At 40.4% G+C, this 16,356-nt stretch overlaps 1 protein-coding gene across 1 annotated transcript in view; it reads left to right on the top strand.

Annotated features, from left to right (window-relative positions):
• cachd1 (cache domain containing 1) overlaps window positions 1-16,356 on the top strand; it is a 110,640-nt gene that overhangs the window by 80,670 nt on the left and 13,614 nt on the right. The window contains exons 11-22 of the mRNA XM_084723667.1: window positions 589-712; window positions 798-915; window positions 5,833-6,001; window positions 6,158-6,300; window positions 7,154-7,335; window positions 8,608-8,718; window positions 11,564-11,686; window positions 12,365-12,464; window positions 13,247-13,363; window positions 13,883-14,043; window positions 14,230-14,316; window positions 16,185-16,301. Of these exons, the coding sequence (XP_084579793.1) occupies window positions 589-712; window positions 798-915; window positions 5,833-6,001; window positions 6,158-6,300; window positions 7,154-7,335; window positions 8,608-8,718; window positions 11,564-11,686; window positions 12,365-12,464; window positions 13,247-13,363; window positions 13,883-14,043; window positions 14,230-14,316; window positions 16,185-16,301 (1,552 nt within the window). The remainder of the gene's footprint in view (window positions 1-588; window positions 713-797; window positions 916-5,832; window positions 6,002-6,157; window positions 6,301-7,153; window positions 7,336-8,607; window positions 8,719-11,563; window positions 11,687-12,364; window positions 12,465-13,246; window positions 13,364-13,882; window positions 14,044-14,229; window positions 14,317-16,184; window positions 16,302-16,356) is intronic.

The raw sequence follows: 16,356 nt of genomic DNA, 5'->3' as shown, positions 1-16,356 counted from the left end.
GCACACTTTTCCACTTTGCATCAGTCCATCTCAGATGAGTTCAGCCTGAGAGAAGTCAGCAGTGTTTTCATCTACAGAGAAGTTAAATAGGATTTGTAAAGTCATTGCGTTCTGTTTTCATTTATGTTTTATACACTGTCCCAACTTTTTTGGAGTCAGGGTTTGTAGGTCAGTGGGGCATAAAGTGGCTTTTAAACTTCAGCCATATTCAAAAACAGTCACTAGTTATTGATGGCAGCACATCATTATATCATGATATCATTGGTGGCATATATCAGCAATGGCAGTTGGGCTGCAAACAATTATTTTAGTTGTCAAGTGCTCTGCTGATTAATTGTTAAGTCTAATAAAAATGCCAAAATATTGAAAAAATGGTCTTTACACATTCTCAGGGCCAAAATGAGAAGAAAAGCAGTAAATCCTGTGTGTGTAGTATGACTGCGCTTCTTTCCCTGTTTGTCTGTAATAGTTATTTTAATGTTGCAGGCAGATCCAGTTTTCCTTTATCGGCGTGTTTGTTGTTGTTCTAGTATGTATAAGCACCAATTAATGATGGTGCTGTTGTCCGCTTGTTGTTTGATTTCCCAGGTTACACCCTGATGCATCCGTCACTGACGCGGCCGTACCTGATGACAGAGCCTCCGCTGCACACTGACATCATCCACTATGAGAATATCCCAGGATTCCCTGCTGTCCGACAGAACATCCTCAGGTAAGAAAGGACGAGGAACACTCAAGATTCAAGATTCAGTTCCTCCAGCCAGTTTTTGGTGTTTAATGCTGTGTATTTCTTGCAGCCTCCCTCTGGGCAGTCAGGTCATTGCCGTGCCGGTCAACTCCTCTCTGTCCTGGCACACCAACCGACTGAGAGACAACAGCAAAGATGCATACAACGTCAGCTACGCCTGGAAACTGGTGGGTGTTTTTATACACTGTGTAGAAACCTTAAACATCTGACATGTGTTCACTGGTGACATTTACCTTCACACTCCATCCACATCCAATAAGTCAGTCTAATCAAGACTAAAAGGAATAATTTGTATTATCTTAACCATTATATTAACAGATAATGAACAACATACAAATTTGTGAAATATTCTGATCAAATCACTTATGTAGGCTATAATTTCTCTTTGGAGTTATTGAAAGATATCCTGTTCATTTTTTATTACACTTACACTGGGGGTACACACATACACTGACATGGAATATCAAAAGAAAACATCGAGACAAGGAAGAGAAAAAAGACATGAATGCAGAAAGCATTTTAAAACAAAGTTTATCTCCAGATTTAGTCGTTTTGAATTTTTTGCCAAAACCGAGAGAAGGAATGCACCTCTGTGAGTCCAGACACGTCTCCTGTTTCTCGAGCCAAACAAACTATCCACTAGCACTGCATCATCTGAAAAATTGCACCGCCACAAAGCCGAAAACGTTGCTGCCTCTCCCAGCCCCTGGAAAGTTGACATTTGGAGAGCAGTCCCTGTCACTGGACAGCGACTACATGCACATGTGGCCATGCATTTAAATATACACATCTCTATCCACACATTCGTAAATATACACATACAGACAGGTATTTTCTTTCAAAATATGTAGAAGTATTATTAATGCACTTTCATTTGTCTATTGCACTTATAAAGTTATCTTAAATACCTGTTTGTTCATGTCATCTGACCTGTTTTAAACCAGATGATGGAGAGTGCAGCTGCAACTGCAGGAGGAATTTGTGATTAAAAAAAAAATATCTAAAGAAATATATTTGCAAGCTCCTACAGCTGGATGAAAGTCTAAGCTGCTGAAAAGACATTTAAAATGACTGTAACATACCTGTCACCTTGTGCTTCATATCATTTTAGTTGTAAATGAAGTCGTTCTAAATTATTCTATTTTAATCTTTCTGACATGAGATGGTGACCCACAGCTCCCTCTCCAAAGCTTCATCCATTTTCATCTGGTCACCCGACCTGGTCGACACATCCCCAGTTTACACAGGCAGCAGCAGTACTGGTGTAGAAGGCTCTGCAGTGTACTGCTGTGGACAGGGTCAACAGCAAGACATGTGTCAGCCGCCTAAAAATGGCCTAATATCAATTTAAGTGTACACTATATTTACAGTATTTTCTCCCTGACGTCAGACAGCCTCTTCTGACAGGAAACTGTTGTTATAAAAGCCAAATATCGCTCTATTCAACCAAACCGAACTCCACAGGTGAATTGGTGGCACACTACTGCGTCAACCGGTTAGTTTGTTTGTGTACTTGTGTGACTTTGGTGTTTGAAAAAGTTAGTTTGCTTATGTTATTGAGTGACTTTGGCAAATTGGAACTAAGAGATTGAGATAGTGGTAGACCAGCAACTCCTGCAAGGTAAGAAGACTGTCTGATGGAAAGATCTTCTAAATATAGTTTACTCTCAGGGTCCGACGTTAAGGTTTTTTCCTACTTGCCCTACAAGGCAACTACTTCTCAAATCTGCTTGCCCCATCTAAATTCCTACTTTCCTAGTAGGAAAGGGGTTAGGGGTTAGGGGCCTAGGGGTTTCTTTTTCTGGCAGTGTGGTACGTACTTTTGCTCACAACTTATTTGTAATTAAACAGTACCGGTTACACCCTCCGTGCCCTCTCAGAACAGGTCAGCCACCTGTTTAACACCGGATCACTGTTGAAAGCTCCAAGTTCTGCTTTCTGTAGCTGTCGTTGACACAGAAAAATGATCCATTTTTCTTTGCTTTACCTGAGAACTCCCTGCAGACAGTGCAGTACATGGCCGGTATTGTGGCATCGTGGGATAAATTTCTTTCCAAGAAGGGAGAAACGTTCTGTGTATCTTAAGCTAATTTAGCTAACTTTGGCTGCGAGTCTTCCGCCATGATGTTTGAATGAACGTCTGCACGTCAGCAGAGACGCTCAGCCAGTGGAGGCAGCGGCCCGCTGTAACTGACCACTCTGAGGCTCTGTCGTAACAGAAACGAGAGAGGAAAACCATAATGATAATTAAAAAAAAGATCTGAGTCGGTGCTTGCCCGATCAGGCATGTCTGGGCAGGTTGTAGGGGTGCCTAAAATATGGTTAAACTGACCCCGTCCACAGCAGTTGACAGGCATTTGCTGCAGGTTTTATGCTGATGATTGATGAGTACCTCGTACAGCCTCACTTTAGATGATATGAAATGTCCCTTTGAAGATTTTATATAGTACATATATATAGTACATTGTGTTTTTCTGACAATTTATGGTCATTTTTAAGTTTCCCAGAGAAAAAATAATATAGGACTACAAAGAGGAGTCAAATAAATGATGCACTAGGATGAAATATTTTGCTGCCAGAGGATAATTGTAAATTAACACATGTGAAGGTGGAAATTATAAACTGGCAATTGCTTATTTTTTCCTCATTTTAATGCCAGTTTTCCTCAGTAAATATGAGCAAAAGGATCATATATTTAAAGCCGAACAAGCACTTGCACAGTCACACCAGAAACAAATGATGATCTTTGGCCGCGGGCCAGCGAGCCTTTGTCACGGTGGGAGAATAACTATCTCGTATACTTTTTTCTCTCGATCTCTTCCATTTCTGTCTTTAGCTCTTCATCATTACTGCACCGCTGTCTAACAGCAATGTGGAGATTTATGCTCCCAGCCTTTATGTCTCCACCAAACCTCCGCCACCTTAAATTAGTCGGTGTAATAAAAACCAAGTGCTCCCACACCCAGAAACTGTCTGTCCCCTCAAATCTGCTTTTCCTCTCAGGCCCACAAGTGTCATGTTTTAGGAGCAAATGGCAACAGAACGGCAATAACATCACACCATACTGAGTCTTTTTGCTTTCTGACATTTAGGTTCTTGGCAGGAGCAAAAATATCACACTTAATTTAGGCATTTCACTTTTGCCTGTTTTAAAAGCTTTTGACATTTTGGGTTTTTTCTTCTTTTTTTTTCACACAGACTCTAGAGTTCAAACACGTCACCTTTGCCGTGAGTTTGGCAGCTGGCTGTTTTTTTGTTTTTTTTTTCAAATGAACTCTCCAGAGCCAGAAAAATGTTAGATTGACCTAGAAAGAAAAACCAAGAAGAGTCTGTTGTTTCCCACACCATTCTGTTTGTCTGTAGATCCAAAAAGTATATCATTGTTCATTCTTGTGTTTCTGACGCCAAAAGGGCGTCATCAGAATCTCCTGGGTCTTTCTGAAAACTGTTTGACACTTTAGAAGATTTAACAACGAAATCTCAGAATTTGGATCCAGACCAGCCTACATGGTTTATTTAGAATAAGCGGTGTGAAAGCAGCTGTCGAGTCACATTTATCTTGTCTAGAAGACGCCTGTGGCCCAAGAAACACCGGCTGTGATGGCTGACAGTAAACACTGGAAAGCAGAGCTGATAGGGTCGAGGAGTGTGTGTAATGTCACGGAGATTCTGGGTTCTAGTTTGTACAAGTATGTAGGAGTGGAGTTTATAAATTACATCAACTGCCAGTATTTCATTTATAAGCTCAACAGTAGTAGACAATGCGCTTGGACGAACAAAATTTATAAGAAGGCCCAAACAATTAAACGATAAATCTGTAATATATTCACTGTAATTTATCACAAGATGACCATGATATGTCATCAGAGGCTAAGGAAACATGTTAAGTTGAAATATTTGCTACTCTGACAACAACTTTGCATTTCAGGCTGGAATGACTTTTTTGTTTGCCTGTTATTAGATTTAAAATAAACACTGAATGTTCACCAAACATTTTATTAGTTGTAGGAAATCACTGCTTATCTTTTAGAAGGAGTAAATGTTTATAACTGTTAAATTGAGCAATAGGCACCACAAAAGTCCAGAGCGTGTATTTTCAGTGTTATGAGTTTTTTGTTTTCAGGATAATGAGCTCAACTTTACTTCAACAGACAACTGACAGTTATAAACAGCTGATCAGCTTACAGTGTAGGACTCGCTGTCGCATGTTATTGTCATTTTATGATGTTGTGTGTGTCCTGCAGCTGAGTCTGAAGAAGACGGGGTGTGCAGAAACAACTTGTTTCAACCTGGGATTGTATATTAAATAGAGATTCAGCTTTTTTATTACACTGTCTATGACGTCAGCAGTACTCAGTAGTCAATTTTGGACGCCCAGTTGCTACCTACTGCTATGAATTTGCAATGGACAGCGTTTCACAAGGTTTATGGAATTTCTCCTCACTCAGCAACTCTTTAAATTGGGCAGTTTTGTTCAGGAAGCCTGAGGATATTCAACAACAACAAAGCCTATATGGGTTTCGGTTTACCGTTGTAAAAAATTTGACATGTTTCTGTCAATAAATATCATCTTCTTTCATAAATTTAGTGTGCATTTATGAGTTGCATTTACAAGAAGGCACAAATGATTAAGAATTTCATGTAACAGTTTTGCTAAATGTATTGAGTTTCTCCTCAGTTAACATCTCTCAAAACTATCAATTTTCAAAGGTTGTCTGGGGATTTGTGCTTTATTGTTCAGAGCCCTAGAGCCCAACACGTAATTTGCATTACAGTGAAACAAATAATGAACTTAGAGGACATCAGCTGAGTAGGCAGTTCTTTAATTTGGACCAGGACACATTGAAAACACTCTGCTAAAAGAGTGTGCGGCCCACACCTCGTCAGAATGCGGTCTGTGGATGTTAAATGCGTCCTCAGTGCATCTTGGGTGCATTGATTTCACACCTGTATTCAGAGCTGCCCACTTGTGATTGGATTACCCAGGATGCATGGTAGACCTGCTGTAAACAGCCTCCTACTCTCACATTTGTCGGCTTTGGTGTTTTCGGTCCCTTATTCTCTACTCCCGTCTTGTCTTCTAGGTTCAGGACACGTCGTTCATCCTGTGTATCGTGTACGTGCAGCCGGAGATCCCCGTAAAGCAGCTGAAAAACCTGAACACGGCTCCCAGCTCCAAGCTGCTGTACCATCGTTTAGACCTGCTGGGTCAGCCCAGCTCCTGCCTGCACTTCAAACAGCTCGCAACAGTCGGTAAGACGAGCAGGAAATCCACAGCACTGGACTAATATATCATAACTTTGAATAATAAATGAGTCTACAAACTTTCTTTTTTAACCATAGTCAGCTCTAAAGCTTTGATTAGCATCTCTGACTGTCCCTTTTTTCCCCTTTCTGTCTCTTTCCCAGAGTCCCCCACAGTGATGTTGGCAGCTGGTAGTTTCTCCTCTCCCTACGAGCACCTCAGTCAGCCAGAAACAAAGCGCATGGTGGAGCACTACACCGCCTACCTGAGTGATAACACCAGGCTCATCGCCAACCCAGGCCTCAAGGTACACAAGCACGGGAACACGGATGAAACTCATGGCTGCGACCTGCCTGTAGACACACACGGGGTTAATGTTGTTTACCTGACAAACACATGGCACGTAGCCAGCCCTGCGGTCAGCGCACAGACACGTTCACAAATATTCATATTTTAATGGGTCCCAAGATATTTAACATGTTTAGAAGCACTTTAAATGCAACTTTTAAGTCTATTTCTTACAACATATGGCAAACAACGTCCATTACAGCTAAAATTCACAGATTTTAAACGAAGCCCTGCATCTTTAAGAAGGGGACAAACCCCCACGTGGTTTTGGCAGTCCATGTGCATTCCTGTCCTGGGGGGAGTAGGGGGTTAGAGTTTGAACTCTAAGCCCCAGTCCCAGCTCTGATTCCCAGGCTAGTCTTAAAGGCCCCCTCCAGTGACCTCATCACCCCTTTGAAACTTTGAAGCTTCTCTGAAAATCGTACTGGGATGTGGTTTTTCAGGGCTTTAGGGCTAATCGAGTCCCATTTATCACTGAATGCTGGTTTACTGAGCCTTGCTATTAGGGATTTCATGATTATCTTTTCACAATTGGTCTTTAAAAGAATATGTTTCAGCGTCTTTTGCAGCAATTCAGTTGAGTAATTTCATGTTTATGTGTGTTTGAATTGGCAGGAGTGTTTTGTTTGAGGGTAGGCTGGAGGCAAACCTGCCAAAAGTTTTAGCCAACTTGCATTTCAGTCCAACCTCTTACTTTTCTACTCCTTCCTCAAGTTTTTCTCCTCCTTCCTTCTCTATATCCTCTCACGTTTCTGTCCACTCTCGCTGTCTCTCTTCCCTCTCTGTCTCCTGTCATCCTCTCCCCTCCGCAGTCCTCTGTCAGGAACGAGGTTATGGCGACCAGTCACGTCACGGATGAGTGGATGACACTAATGGAAATGAGTAGCCTCAACTGCTACATTGTGCGCCGTTACATAGCAACGCCCAGTGGGGTGCTCCGGATTTATCCAGGATCACTGATGGACAAAGCCTTCGACCCGACCCGCAGACAATGGTGAGGCTTACTTTGGAGGGTGTGAAGAGGAGGGGGGGAGACGAGAGGGAAGACGTGTGTGAGTGTGTGTGTGTTTTAGGGGAGCGAAAGGAGGTGTGAGACAGTGTTGGGTAGGTAGGAGTTAATGAGAATGAGCGTGTGTGCAGAGCTGCAGGTGCATGTTTGTTCTTAAAGTGGTCACCAGCCATTACTGAATTAAATAAAGTTTGATTTTCTCATCAAACTGTTGAATTGTAATGAGTTGTCAAATAGCCTACAGAATGTACGGATAAGTAATTTTTTAATGTAACACATTTTCCAAACATTTTTAGTCATATAATAAAGGATAGTTTTAAGTTATGATCAGCGCACTGTATAGAAATATATCAGTGTGTGCACAAGGATTTAAAAAATTAGTCTCACTTTTACATTTTAGCTTGTGTCAAGCTTCACAAATGTCAACCTGCTTTAATTACAGAGTTCATCCTCATAAAAGCCACATCTGAAGAAACCTGAAATTATATATTTACTGAAAAATCTAAAAACCTTATTTGGTATATTTAGTTTACATTTTTGTTTGTTAATAAGATTAATCAGTAATATTAAGGAGTTGCACATTTGTTGCTTCTGTAGAGGTATGAATAACATAATTAGTGAAGAAAAAACAGATGTCTACACAATGGCAATGGTTTTTACCCATAAATATGTGTTTTTTTACTGTTACTTTCACTTCAGTTAAATTTTACTTAGGAGACATGTTTGTTTTGGGGTGAAGCTCACTGCTTCTTGTGGACAACATGAGTGTTGGTTTTGGATCAGACAACACTTTCTTTCATACTAACAAATTTAGTCAGAAAGTAATAAACCCTACGTGTGCACAACTTGTATACAAACATGTCGGGTGGAGTTCAACTAGAAAAGAAAAGAAATAATAATCACAGTAATTAAATTCAAATGTAAACAGGTGCTCTAACAGCTCATTGTTGGTATGAAATATATCAGATCTAAAAGAAATTTGACTTCTTGCTTTTATATTTTGATTTATTCAAATGCTGTTAATCCAAGCAATACAGTTTTCCAGAGTAAAGTAATACCGTTTTAATCTAAGTAATCCACAATGAAGACCAGAACAAATACACCAGCAGTTCTCTGCGTTCTCCACAAAAAACCTAATTTTCCAGAAGTGCTGGTTGGATAAAACATATAAAAGCGTCTTTAAAGTATCTAATAAAAATGGAAAAGGTCAACTGTATGAAGTACCCCTCTGCCTGTGTGTTGTGTTGTGTTGTGCAGGTACCAGCACGCGGTGGCTAACCCAGGCCTCATCACCTTCACTGGACCGTACCTGGACGTGGGCGGGGCGGGCTACGTTGTCACGATCAGCCATACCATCCACGCCTCCAGGTAAGAAGGTGTATTTTTAACCACAAACTTCTCTATCATCTCATATTTACTTCACCAGAGGAAATCAAGTCGAGTGATCCCCTGAATAAATGCTTGTTTAATAAAAGTAACATAATCTTCCTCTTACGAATCAAAGGTTGAAGTCATCAGGAATAAAATTCACCCTTGTTTAGTTCAATAGTCTCAGGGGTTTTGCTGATACAGACTTGGTCTGGTATAACCTGTAGCATATTTTGGCTAATTTTAGCCAATGCTAGCGAGCTTTAGGCAGACATTGCTGCGTAATTTGTGCTACTGCTGTCACAAGTCACATATTTACATTTCAGTGGTCTTATCAGAAATGTAAACACACCAAAACTACCAGGAGACACGCTTCTTAAATGTGGTGGACTTGGATGCAGTTATGAATCTGAAGATGTCTTAAATGCAGGTTAATTAAAAGAACAATTTATTAAAGTTTCAGTTCATTGTTTCGCTCTACCTTACTGTTTTGATTCAGTCTCACTTCTCTCTTTGGGGTGTTTTTGGCTGCAACAGCCTGCTGTTTTCAGCCAAAAGACTCTCAAAACCCACTGCTTACTACCTTCTCAGCACCAAAGAGCAGACAGACACAGTCAGAGACCATGCTGAAGAACACAGTGAAGCATTTAGCTAATTAAGAGTCGGATATTTCCCGCAGGAGTTGGTAGAGACCAAACACACAGCTAAAAGAGAGTGAAAATTGGACTTGCCAAAGGAAGGCCAGACACATAACTCTAAATGAATGCTAATGTTGATCCGTGTCTGCTAAAAGTGAATATAAGCAACTGTTTGCTAAGTTGCTCTACCGACTATGACGATGACGGTGTTGTTTCCCGAGTGGCCAAAAAAATCAGTTATTGCAGGTTTGGGCATTTCATGATTGACAATTTTTGCTGAATTTTTCTACCTTGGCAATAAAATGATCAGCTCTCTGTTGATATTGCTCCTCATCAACAGATTCACTGTTGTTATGAGCCAAGACATCATTGTGGGCTGTTAGGCTCTCAGCCCAGAAGTCATTTCAGCAGAGCACATTGTCTCTGAGGACAGGAGATAATTTCAAGGAGGCTAAAGGACCATTTTTTTTTGCTTCGGGGGTTGCTTACGGAGTGACAGAATTTCCCTCCACCAAATGGTCAGGGTTTAGTCACAGTTATCTTCAAGCATCTGCTCTTCCAAAGAGCCCTTGAGCAAGCCGTCGTATTCAAACCACATCCTTGAGCTTGAGTGTTGCGCCTTGTGCTTTGTAGAAGTTGGAGCACAATGTTTTGGACACAGCGTCTTTGAGTCGGAGGCTTTAAGAAGCCTGCAACCGCGGCCGAGATTAAAGTGTTTATGTTTCTACTTCTGTGAGCTTAAAATGCAACTTAGCACCACATCAGTGCTTGCCGGAGTACAATAGGCACTGTTTACCGTGGTTTGTGCAAACATACAGTATAAACATTCACTATCAGTGTGTTTGATGAAAAGGGATTACTGTGTTGATGACTGACTCAGTGAGCATAACATCGCACAGTCTGTGTCCTGCGTAAACACAAATTTCAAGTGTGTGTGTGTATGTGGTGTCTTTTGTGTTTATGTTTAATGTGGATTTTTCAGGCTGGTTTTGCTAAATATTTATGTTACTTTAAAGACAATTACCTCTGTCTGTCAGCTTACAGCTTAACACACAGTCACAGCACACAATTCAACAGAGGAGTTTAACTTTTTCTGCATTAAAACGATTCCGCCCCAATTACAAAAAGTTGGGACCTTGTGTAAAAGGTAAATAAAAGCAGAATGCAATGATTTTCAGATAATTTTCGACTTGCATTCAGTTGAATACAGTACTAAGACAAGATATTTAATGTTCAAACTGATTAACTTTTTGCAGACATACACTCATTCTGCATTTGATGCCTGCAGCACGTTCCAAAAAAGTTGGTAGCTGGTGCTCGTATCATGTTTAGGTATTAAAGGGCATCCTCAGTCATTCACAAGCATGGATGGGGTGAGGTTCACCTCTTTGACAAAAACTGTGGTCAAATAGTCCAGCAGTTTAAGAGAATCTGGAGACCTGCAGGCAGTACTGCATTAAAAACTGCATTAAAAACCCACATAATTGTATAAAGAATGCCACATGGTTTCAGCAACGCTCCAGAAAATCACTGTCGGTTTGTTGCTGCATCTACAGATGCAAGTTAAGACTCTACTATGCAAAGAGAAAGACAAATATCAGTAACATCCTGCAGACTTCTCTGAGCTCATCTGAGATGGACTGACGCTGTGTCCTCCTGCTGAAAGAGGAAACCAGATTGTTGCCAGCTCTAACTTCAAAAGCCAGCATCTGTGGTGTTATGGGGGTTTGTTAGTGCCCATGGGATCATGGGTAACTTGCTCATCTGTGAAGGCCCCAGTAACTCTGAAAGGAACAGACAGGTTTTTCTCTTTTTTGGAGACGTCCCTGCTTATTTCAGAAAAACAATGCAGAGGCTCATTCTGCACGTATCACAACAGCGTCACTTAGTAGCAAAAGAGTTCGGGTACTAGACTGACCTTCATGCAGTCCAGTTGGAAATGTGTGTTGCATTATGAAGTGCAAAATACGACAACAGAAACTCCGAACTTGAAGTGGTATATCAGGATAGAACGAGGCAGGATTTCACTTTCAGAACTTGAACAGTAGTGTCTTCAGTTCCCAAACACTTACTGAGTGCTGTTAAAAGAAAAGGTGATGTATCACAGTGGTAAAAATGCCCCGTCCCAACTTTTTTGGAATTGAGGTTGTACTTCATGATGTTTTCCTGACTCTCTCTCCGTCTTCTTCTGTTCTGTCTCTCTTCAGCTCTCAGATGGCCCCTGGTTATGCCATTGCAGTGATGGGCATAGACTTCACCTTACGCTACTTCTACAAGGTCCTGCTGGACCTGCTGCCCATCTGCAACCAGGACAAAGGCAACAAGATCAGGTAGGAAGAGGATGGATCGCCTTTTTTTAAAATCTTCTGCTCTTCTCACTTCCTCATGCAAATCATTTCTTCTTTCTTGTTCTTTCTATATTTTCTTGCCTTTCCCCCTGAATTTATTTGGAGGCTAAGCTTCTGTTCTACTGAGCAAGAATTAAATTTGCAGAGAAATGGAGAAGAAAAAAAAGAAAGAGGGAAGAAGAGATAAGCTGATTATCACGGCATTCCTGCTGGAGATGTGACGTTGCTGCTGTCTCAGTCCTACATACTTTCTCCAGCTTCTGTGTCTCCCCCTTTTTGTTTTTTTGTTTTTTTCTTTCCTCATCCTTTTTCTTCCACCCCCTCCTCTCCTAGTCCCCTCTTCTTCCCTTCTCCTCTCTCTCTCTCCACTTCTTCATTCTCTCTCTGTCGATGCTCAGGAGCCATATAAAACAGGATTAGCCCAAAGGGGGATGTGGGGCAGAGAAGAGCAGTTTCTGCCAGAATGTTTAAGGAATGAAGGGAAGTAGAATGGAGCCATATTGTGCAGGGTGAAGTTGAATTAAGCATGGGGGAAAAAGAGGGCAATGAGAGAACTGTTATGACTGATGTAGGTTTATATATATTCTGTCACCAATCCTCAAAGATTGTGTCTCTGTGTCTGCAGTCTTTGCAGTAAACATGTTTGTTTGTGCATCGTAGGTGCTTCATTATGGAGGACAGAGGGTACCTCGTCGCTCACCCCACTCTCATTGACCCCAAAGGCCATGCCCCTGCAGAGCAACAGCACATTACACACAAGGTAAAGTACCAGGAACTGATATACGAATGTGAAAATTACAACTTTTTATTCGCGATTCAACATTAGAAACAGAAAACCAACAGCTGGACTTGAAAACAACCAAACAAAAACAAAATAATTCATAAAATGTGAAAAACAAAAATATTTCTGAATCACTCCCATTTCTCCCTTAGTTTCTTTCTCTCAAACAATGTGTCAGTGTTTTTCATTATTTGGATTGACTTTTCTCTTCTATTTCCAGCCTTTGTTCCTGGAAAGAAGGATCATTCTTAGTAATCTCTTTTAATGTTATCTATTAACTATATTCTAACAAGATACCTAACCTTTACTTGCAGATTCTCTTTAATAACATTAATATTGCACAGAAAAAATACTATCTAACTTACAGGAATATCATACACCAGTATCTTTCGCTGAGTTTTGTGTCCTTGTTTCTTAAACCTTGAGATTTTGTGGCATTTCCAAAATATATGAGAGTAGTCTGCATCTATTACTCCAAACCCTTACCAGCATTGTAGTGTTTAAATGTTTACTCTTGACCTTCGGTGTGATTTTAAAATAGAAGAATCCAATTTTTCCAAGAGAATTCCCTCCATGTCCTTGAATTGAATTGAACTCTGATTCCCATTTTTCTTTTATATATTTAGTTGAATGCTTGTTTGTCAGCAATTTTTGATCTAGTGCAGATATCATTTTAATTTACTATGTATGAAGGTCCTCCTCCTTTTCATGTTTGTATTACCTTCATTTCTCATTTTGTCGCCCTGTCTGTGTGATTACAGGAGCCGCTGGTGGCCAATGACATCCTGAACCATCCAAACTTTGTCAAGAAGAACCTGTGCAACAGCTTCAGCGATCGCACCGTGCAGCGCTTCTACAAGTTCAACACCAGCATCATGGTGAGTCAGATAAACATGAGATGACTGGATGTATGGATGAGTGCACAGGGACACAGAATCACACACACACACACACACAGACACATTCCTGAAGGCCCCTTCAAGTAATATGTGAACATGTGATGGTATAACACTGCCACCTTGTGGTGTTTGTTGGTGTTGCAACTTTTACTATTCCTATGTGCTAGAATCCTATTAAAACTGCAGTGTAGTTTTGTGTAGTTGGAGAGTCTGAGAGTGCACATCTGTCTACAAACCAATCAACTGCAAGTATAGGGAAACACAGCTCATGCAGGTGATGATGACAGGACGTCTCTTTGTCATACATAGTAATTTGGCGCACTCCAGTAATTTCTATAAGAAACTAAAACTTACAGGATTAAATTTATATGATGTAACAAAAACCTTGGTTCAGACTTTCAGGTGTGAAAAGCGCACAGAAATGTTTTTCAAACGTCCAGAAACCCACTGTGGATGATGTGTTGATGATATGTCTCTCTCTCTCTCTCTCTCTCTCAGGGGGACCTAACCAACCTGGTCCATGGTAGCCATTGTTCTAAGTACCGCCTGACCAGAATCCCCGGCACCAACGCCTTTGCTGGCATCGTCAACGAGACATGCGACTCTCTGGCGTTCTGCGCCTGCAGCACTGTGGACCGGCTCTGTCTCAACTGCCACAGGTCTGTCCTTCACCCTCACACTCATCAGCTATTGACACATTACAACATATTCAGTACGTATGTGGAAGTGTAAAACTAACTGCTACTTCATTCAAAAACAAATGAAATGGAGCTCATGATATATAATTACAGTAAACTATGACGAGAATGTTTCTCACTCTCATGTAACTTGTGTGTGTCTTTCAGAATGGAACAGAATGAGTGTGAGTGTCCGTGTGAGTGCCCCCTGGAGGTCAACGAGTGTACTGGCAACCTCACCAATGCTGAAAACAGGTCAGTGCAAAACATGTCTGAGCCTCAGTAATGCATTATATTTATATTTACAGGTCCTGATTGTACTTTAGGATATATTATAAGAGTAAAAAGGAATAGTATAAGAAGCTACTTCTCAGATGATCTCTTTCCTGAAGAGGAGTGGACGATGAACACAACAATATAAGAATGTGTGCAGTGTTGTCATATCATGTATAACTAGTACATGTTATAACAGAGGCCAGAGGAAAACCATGGTTCCCAATGCCAGCATTTTTCATTTGGTTAACGCATCTCAAACTCTTGACGAAATGGAAAATGAGCATGTTGTCTAAATAATAACAACAACGCCATAACCAAACACTTCTGGTGTTTAAGTCACGTCATGTTGCAGTGATAGAGCTGAAGTCTCCACGGGCTGACCTGTAAAAACTACAAGGAAAGAAGCTGAGCAAGGCAGCTTTATTTATATAGCACAGTTAATACACAGCTGCAAGTCAAAGTGCTTTACAGTGTAATAAATATATTGAAGTCAAATGTACGGACAAGAGATACAATAGAGAGATAGAGACACTAGTGCCAGTCTTTAAATGTCTTGTTTTGTCAGCCCCAAACCCCAGAATGTTCAGTTTAATACAATAACAGAGAAAAGCAGCAAATCTCCATGCTTAAAAGGCTCAAAATGGCATTTTCTGCTGCTTTTGCATGAGAAACAATACTTTAACAATTAATCAGTTATTAAAATAGTTTAAATATTTATTACCATTTGAACAGGCAGTCAATGAGCTGCCATATTAACTTGCCTGACGTGGCATCTTATTTGCCCTTTGTTGTTGAGCCCTGTGATATATCTCAGATTAAATAAATGAAATAAGTGTGTTTTACTTACTCCCACTAGTATTTCCCACTTATCATTCAGAGTCTGATGAAACATTTGTCAATTTAATTAATGTAGTTCTTACCAGGACTACAGAATATCAATCATAACAGCAATATCTAACAAAAAAGGCCAGGATTATTTTTCTAGTTAATTTTTTTGTCATCTGTGAAAACAGGTGGGAAAAATGTTTTGCAAGGTGCTTTTTTTTGGTCAGGATTATCTTTTTAAGTGTTTGTTGTTGTAATACACATTTTAGCCACAAGAGGCTGAAGCACACCACTACATGATGTTCTATATAGAACTAAAAGCATCCATGTTTTCCTCCAGCTGATATTTAACTTCTCCATGCACAAAACAACACAACATACATAATATTATATGTGTAACATCACTGTCATGTTTTTCTTTTGTCTGCAAATGTCTTTCAAAATAAGGAACAAAGAAAGAAAACCATTTTTGCACCTGTTCTTAAGTCATAAACACGTGAGAGAAAATTGATTACCAGACCCACTCACCCCTCTGTGCTTATTTTGAAGTCCTTTTCATATTCCTGTGATTATCATTTGAACCGTGAAGATGCTCCTGCAAATATTCTTGGAGCTGTGTAAATGTCTGTGGGTGTTTCCTCAGTTCTCTTTTCTCTTTTGTGTTGCCTCCTCCTAATCCTGGTGTTTCTCACATCTCTCCCTCTTGTTTCATCCATCTCCTTTCATCAACCATCAGCAGCCTTTGACAGCACGTCAGTGTCTCAAATGCCAATTCCTTCTTTATTTCGGGAAGACATGCAATTACCATTCTTCTTCTGTCAGATTTTTTTTTCTCTTGTGTTTTGTGTCAAGCAGCATTGATGTTTGTCCTTTTGCAGCTGCTTTGCATAAACTGACATGCTGAAGACGTTCCTTCAAGGGCTCATGCTTTGATTTCTTTTTATGTCAAAGTTATTGTATTTGTAACTGCACCTTTTTTTTGTACCTTGTGTGTGTTATGACTGTGTGTGTGTGTTGTACAGGAATCCCAGCTGTGAGGTGCATCAGGAGCCGGTCAGTCTGAATGTGATCGATCCCACTCTGCACGACACACTGCCTCAGTGTATCAACACTCGCTGCAGTCAGAGATACACCAGCAGGTAAACACAATGAACTACATGCATGTACACTGCACATTAACAGGTATAATAAATG

This window comes from Lutjanus erythropterus, chromosome 7 (genome assembly GCF_056507025.1).
Source record: "Lutjanus erythropterus isolate fLutEry1 chromosome 7, fLutEry1.hap2, whole genome shotgun sequence".
NCBI lineage: Eukaryota > Metazoa > Chordata > Actinopteri > Lutjaniformes > Lutjanidae > Lutjanus > Lutjanus erythropterus.
Note: the sequence above shows the minus strand (reverse complement) of the source record. Positions and strands in the feature narration are given on the sequence as shown.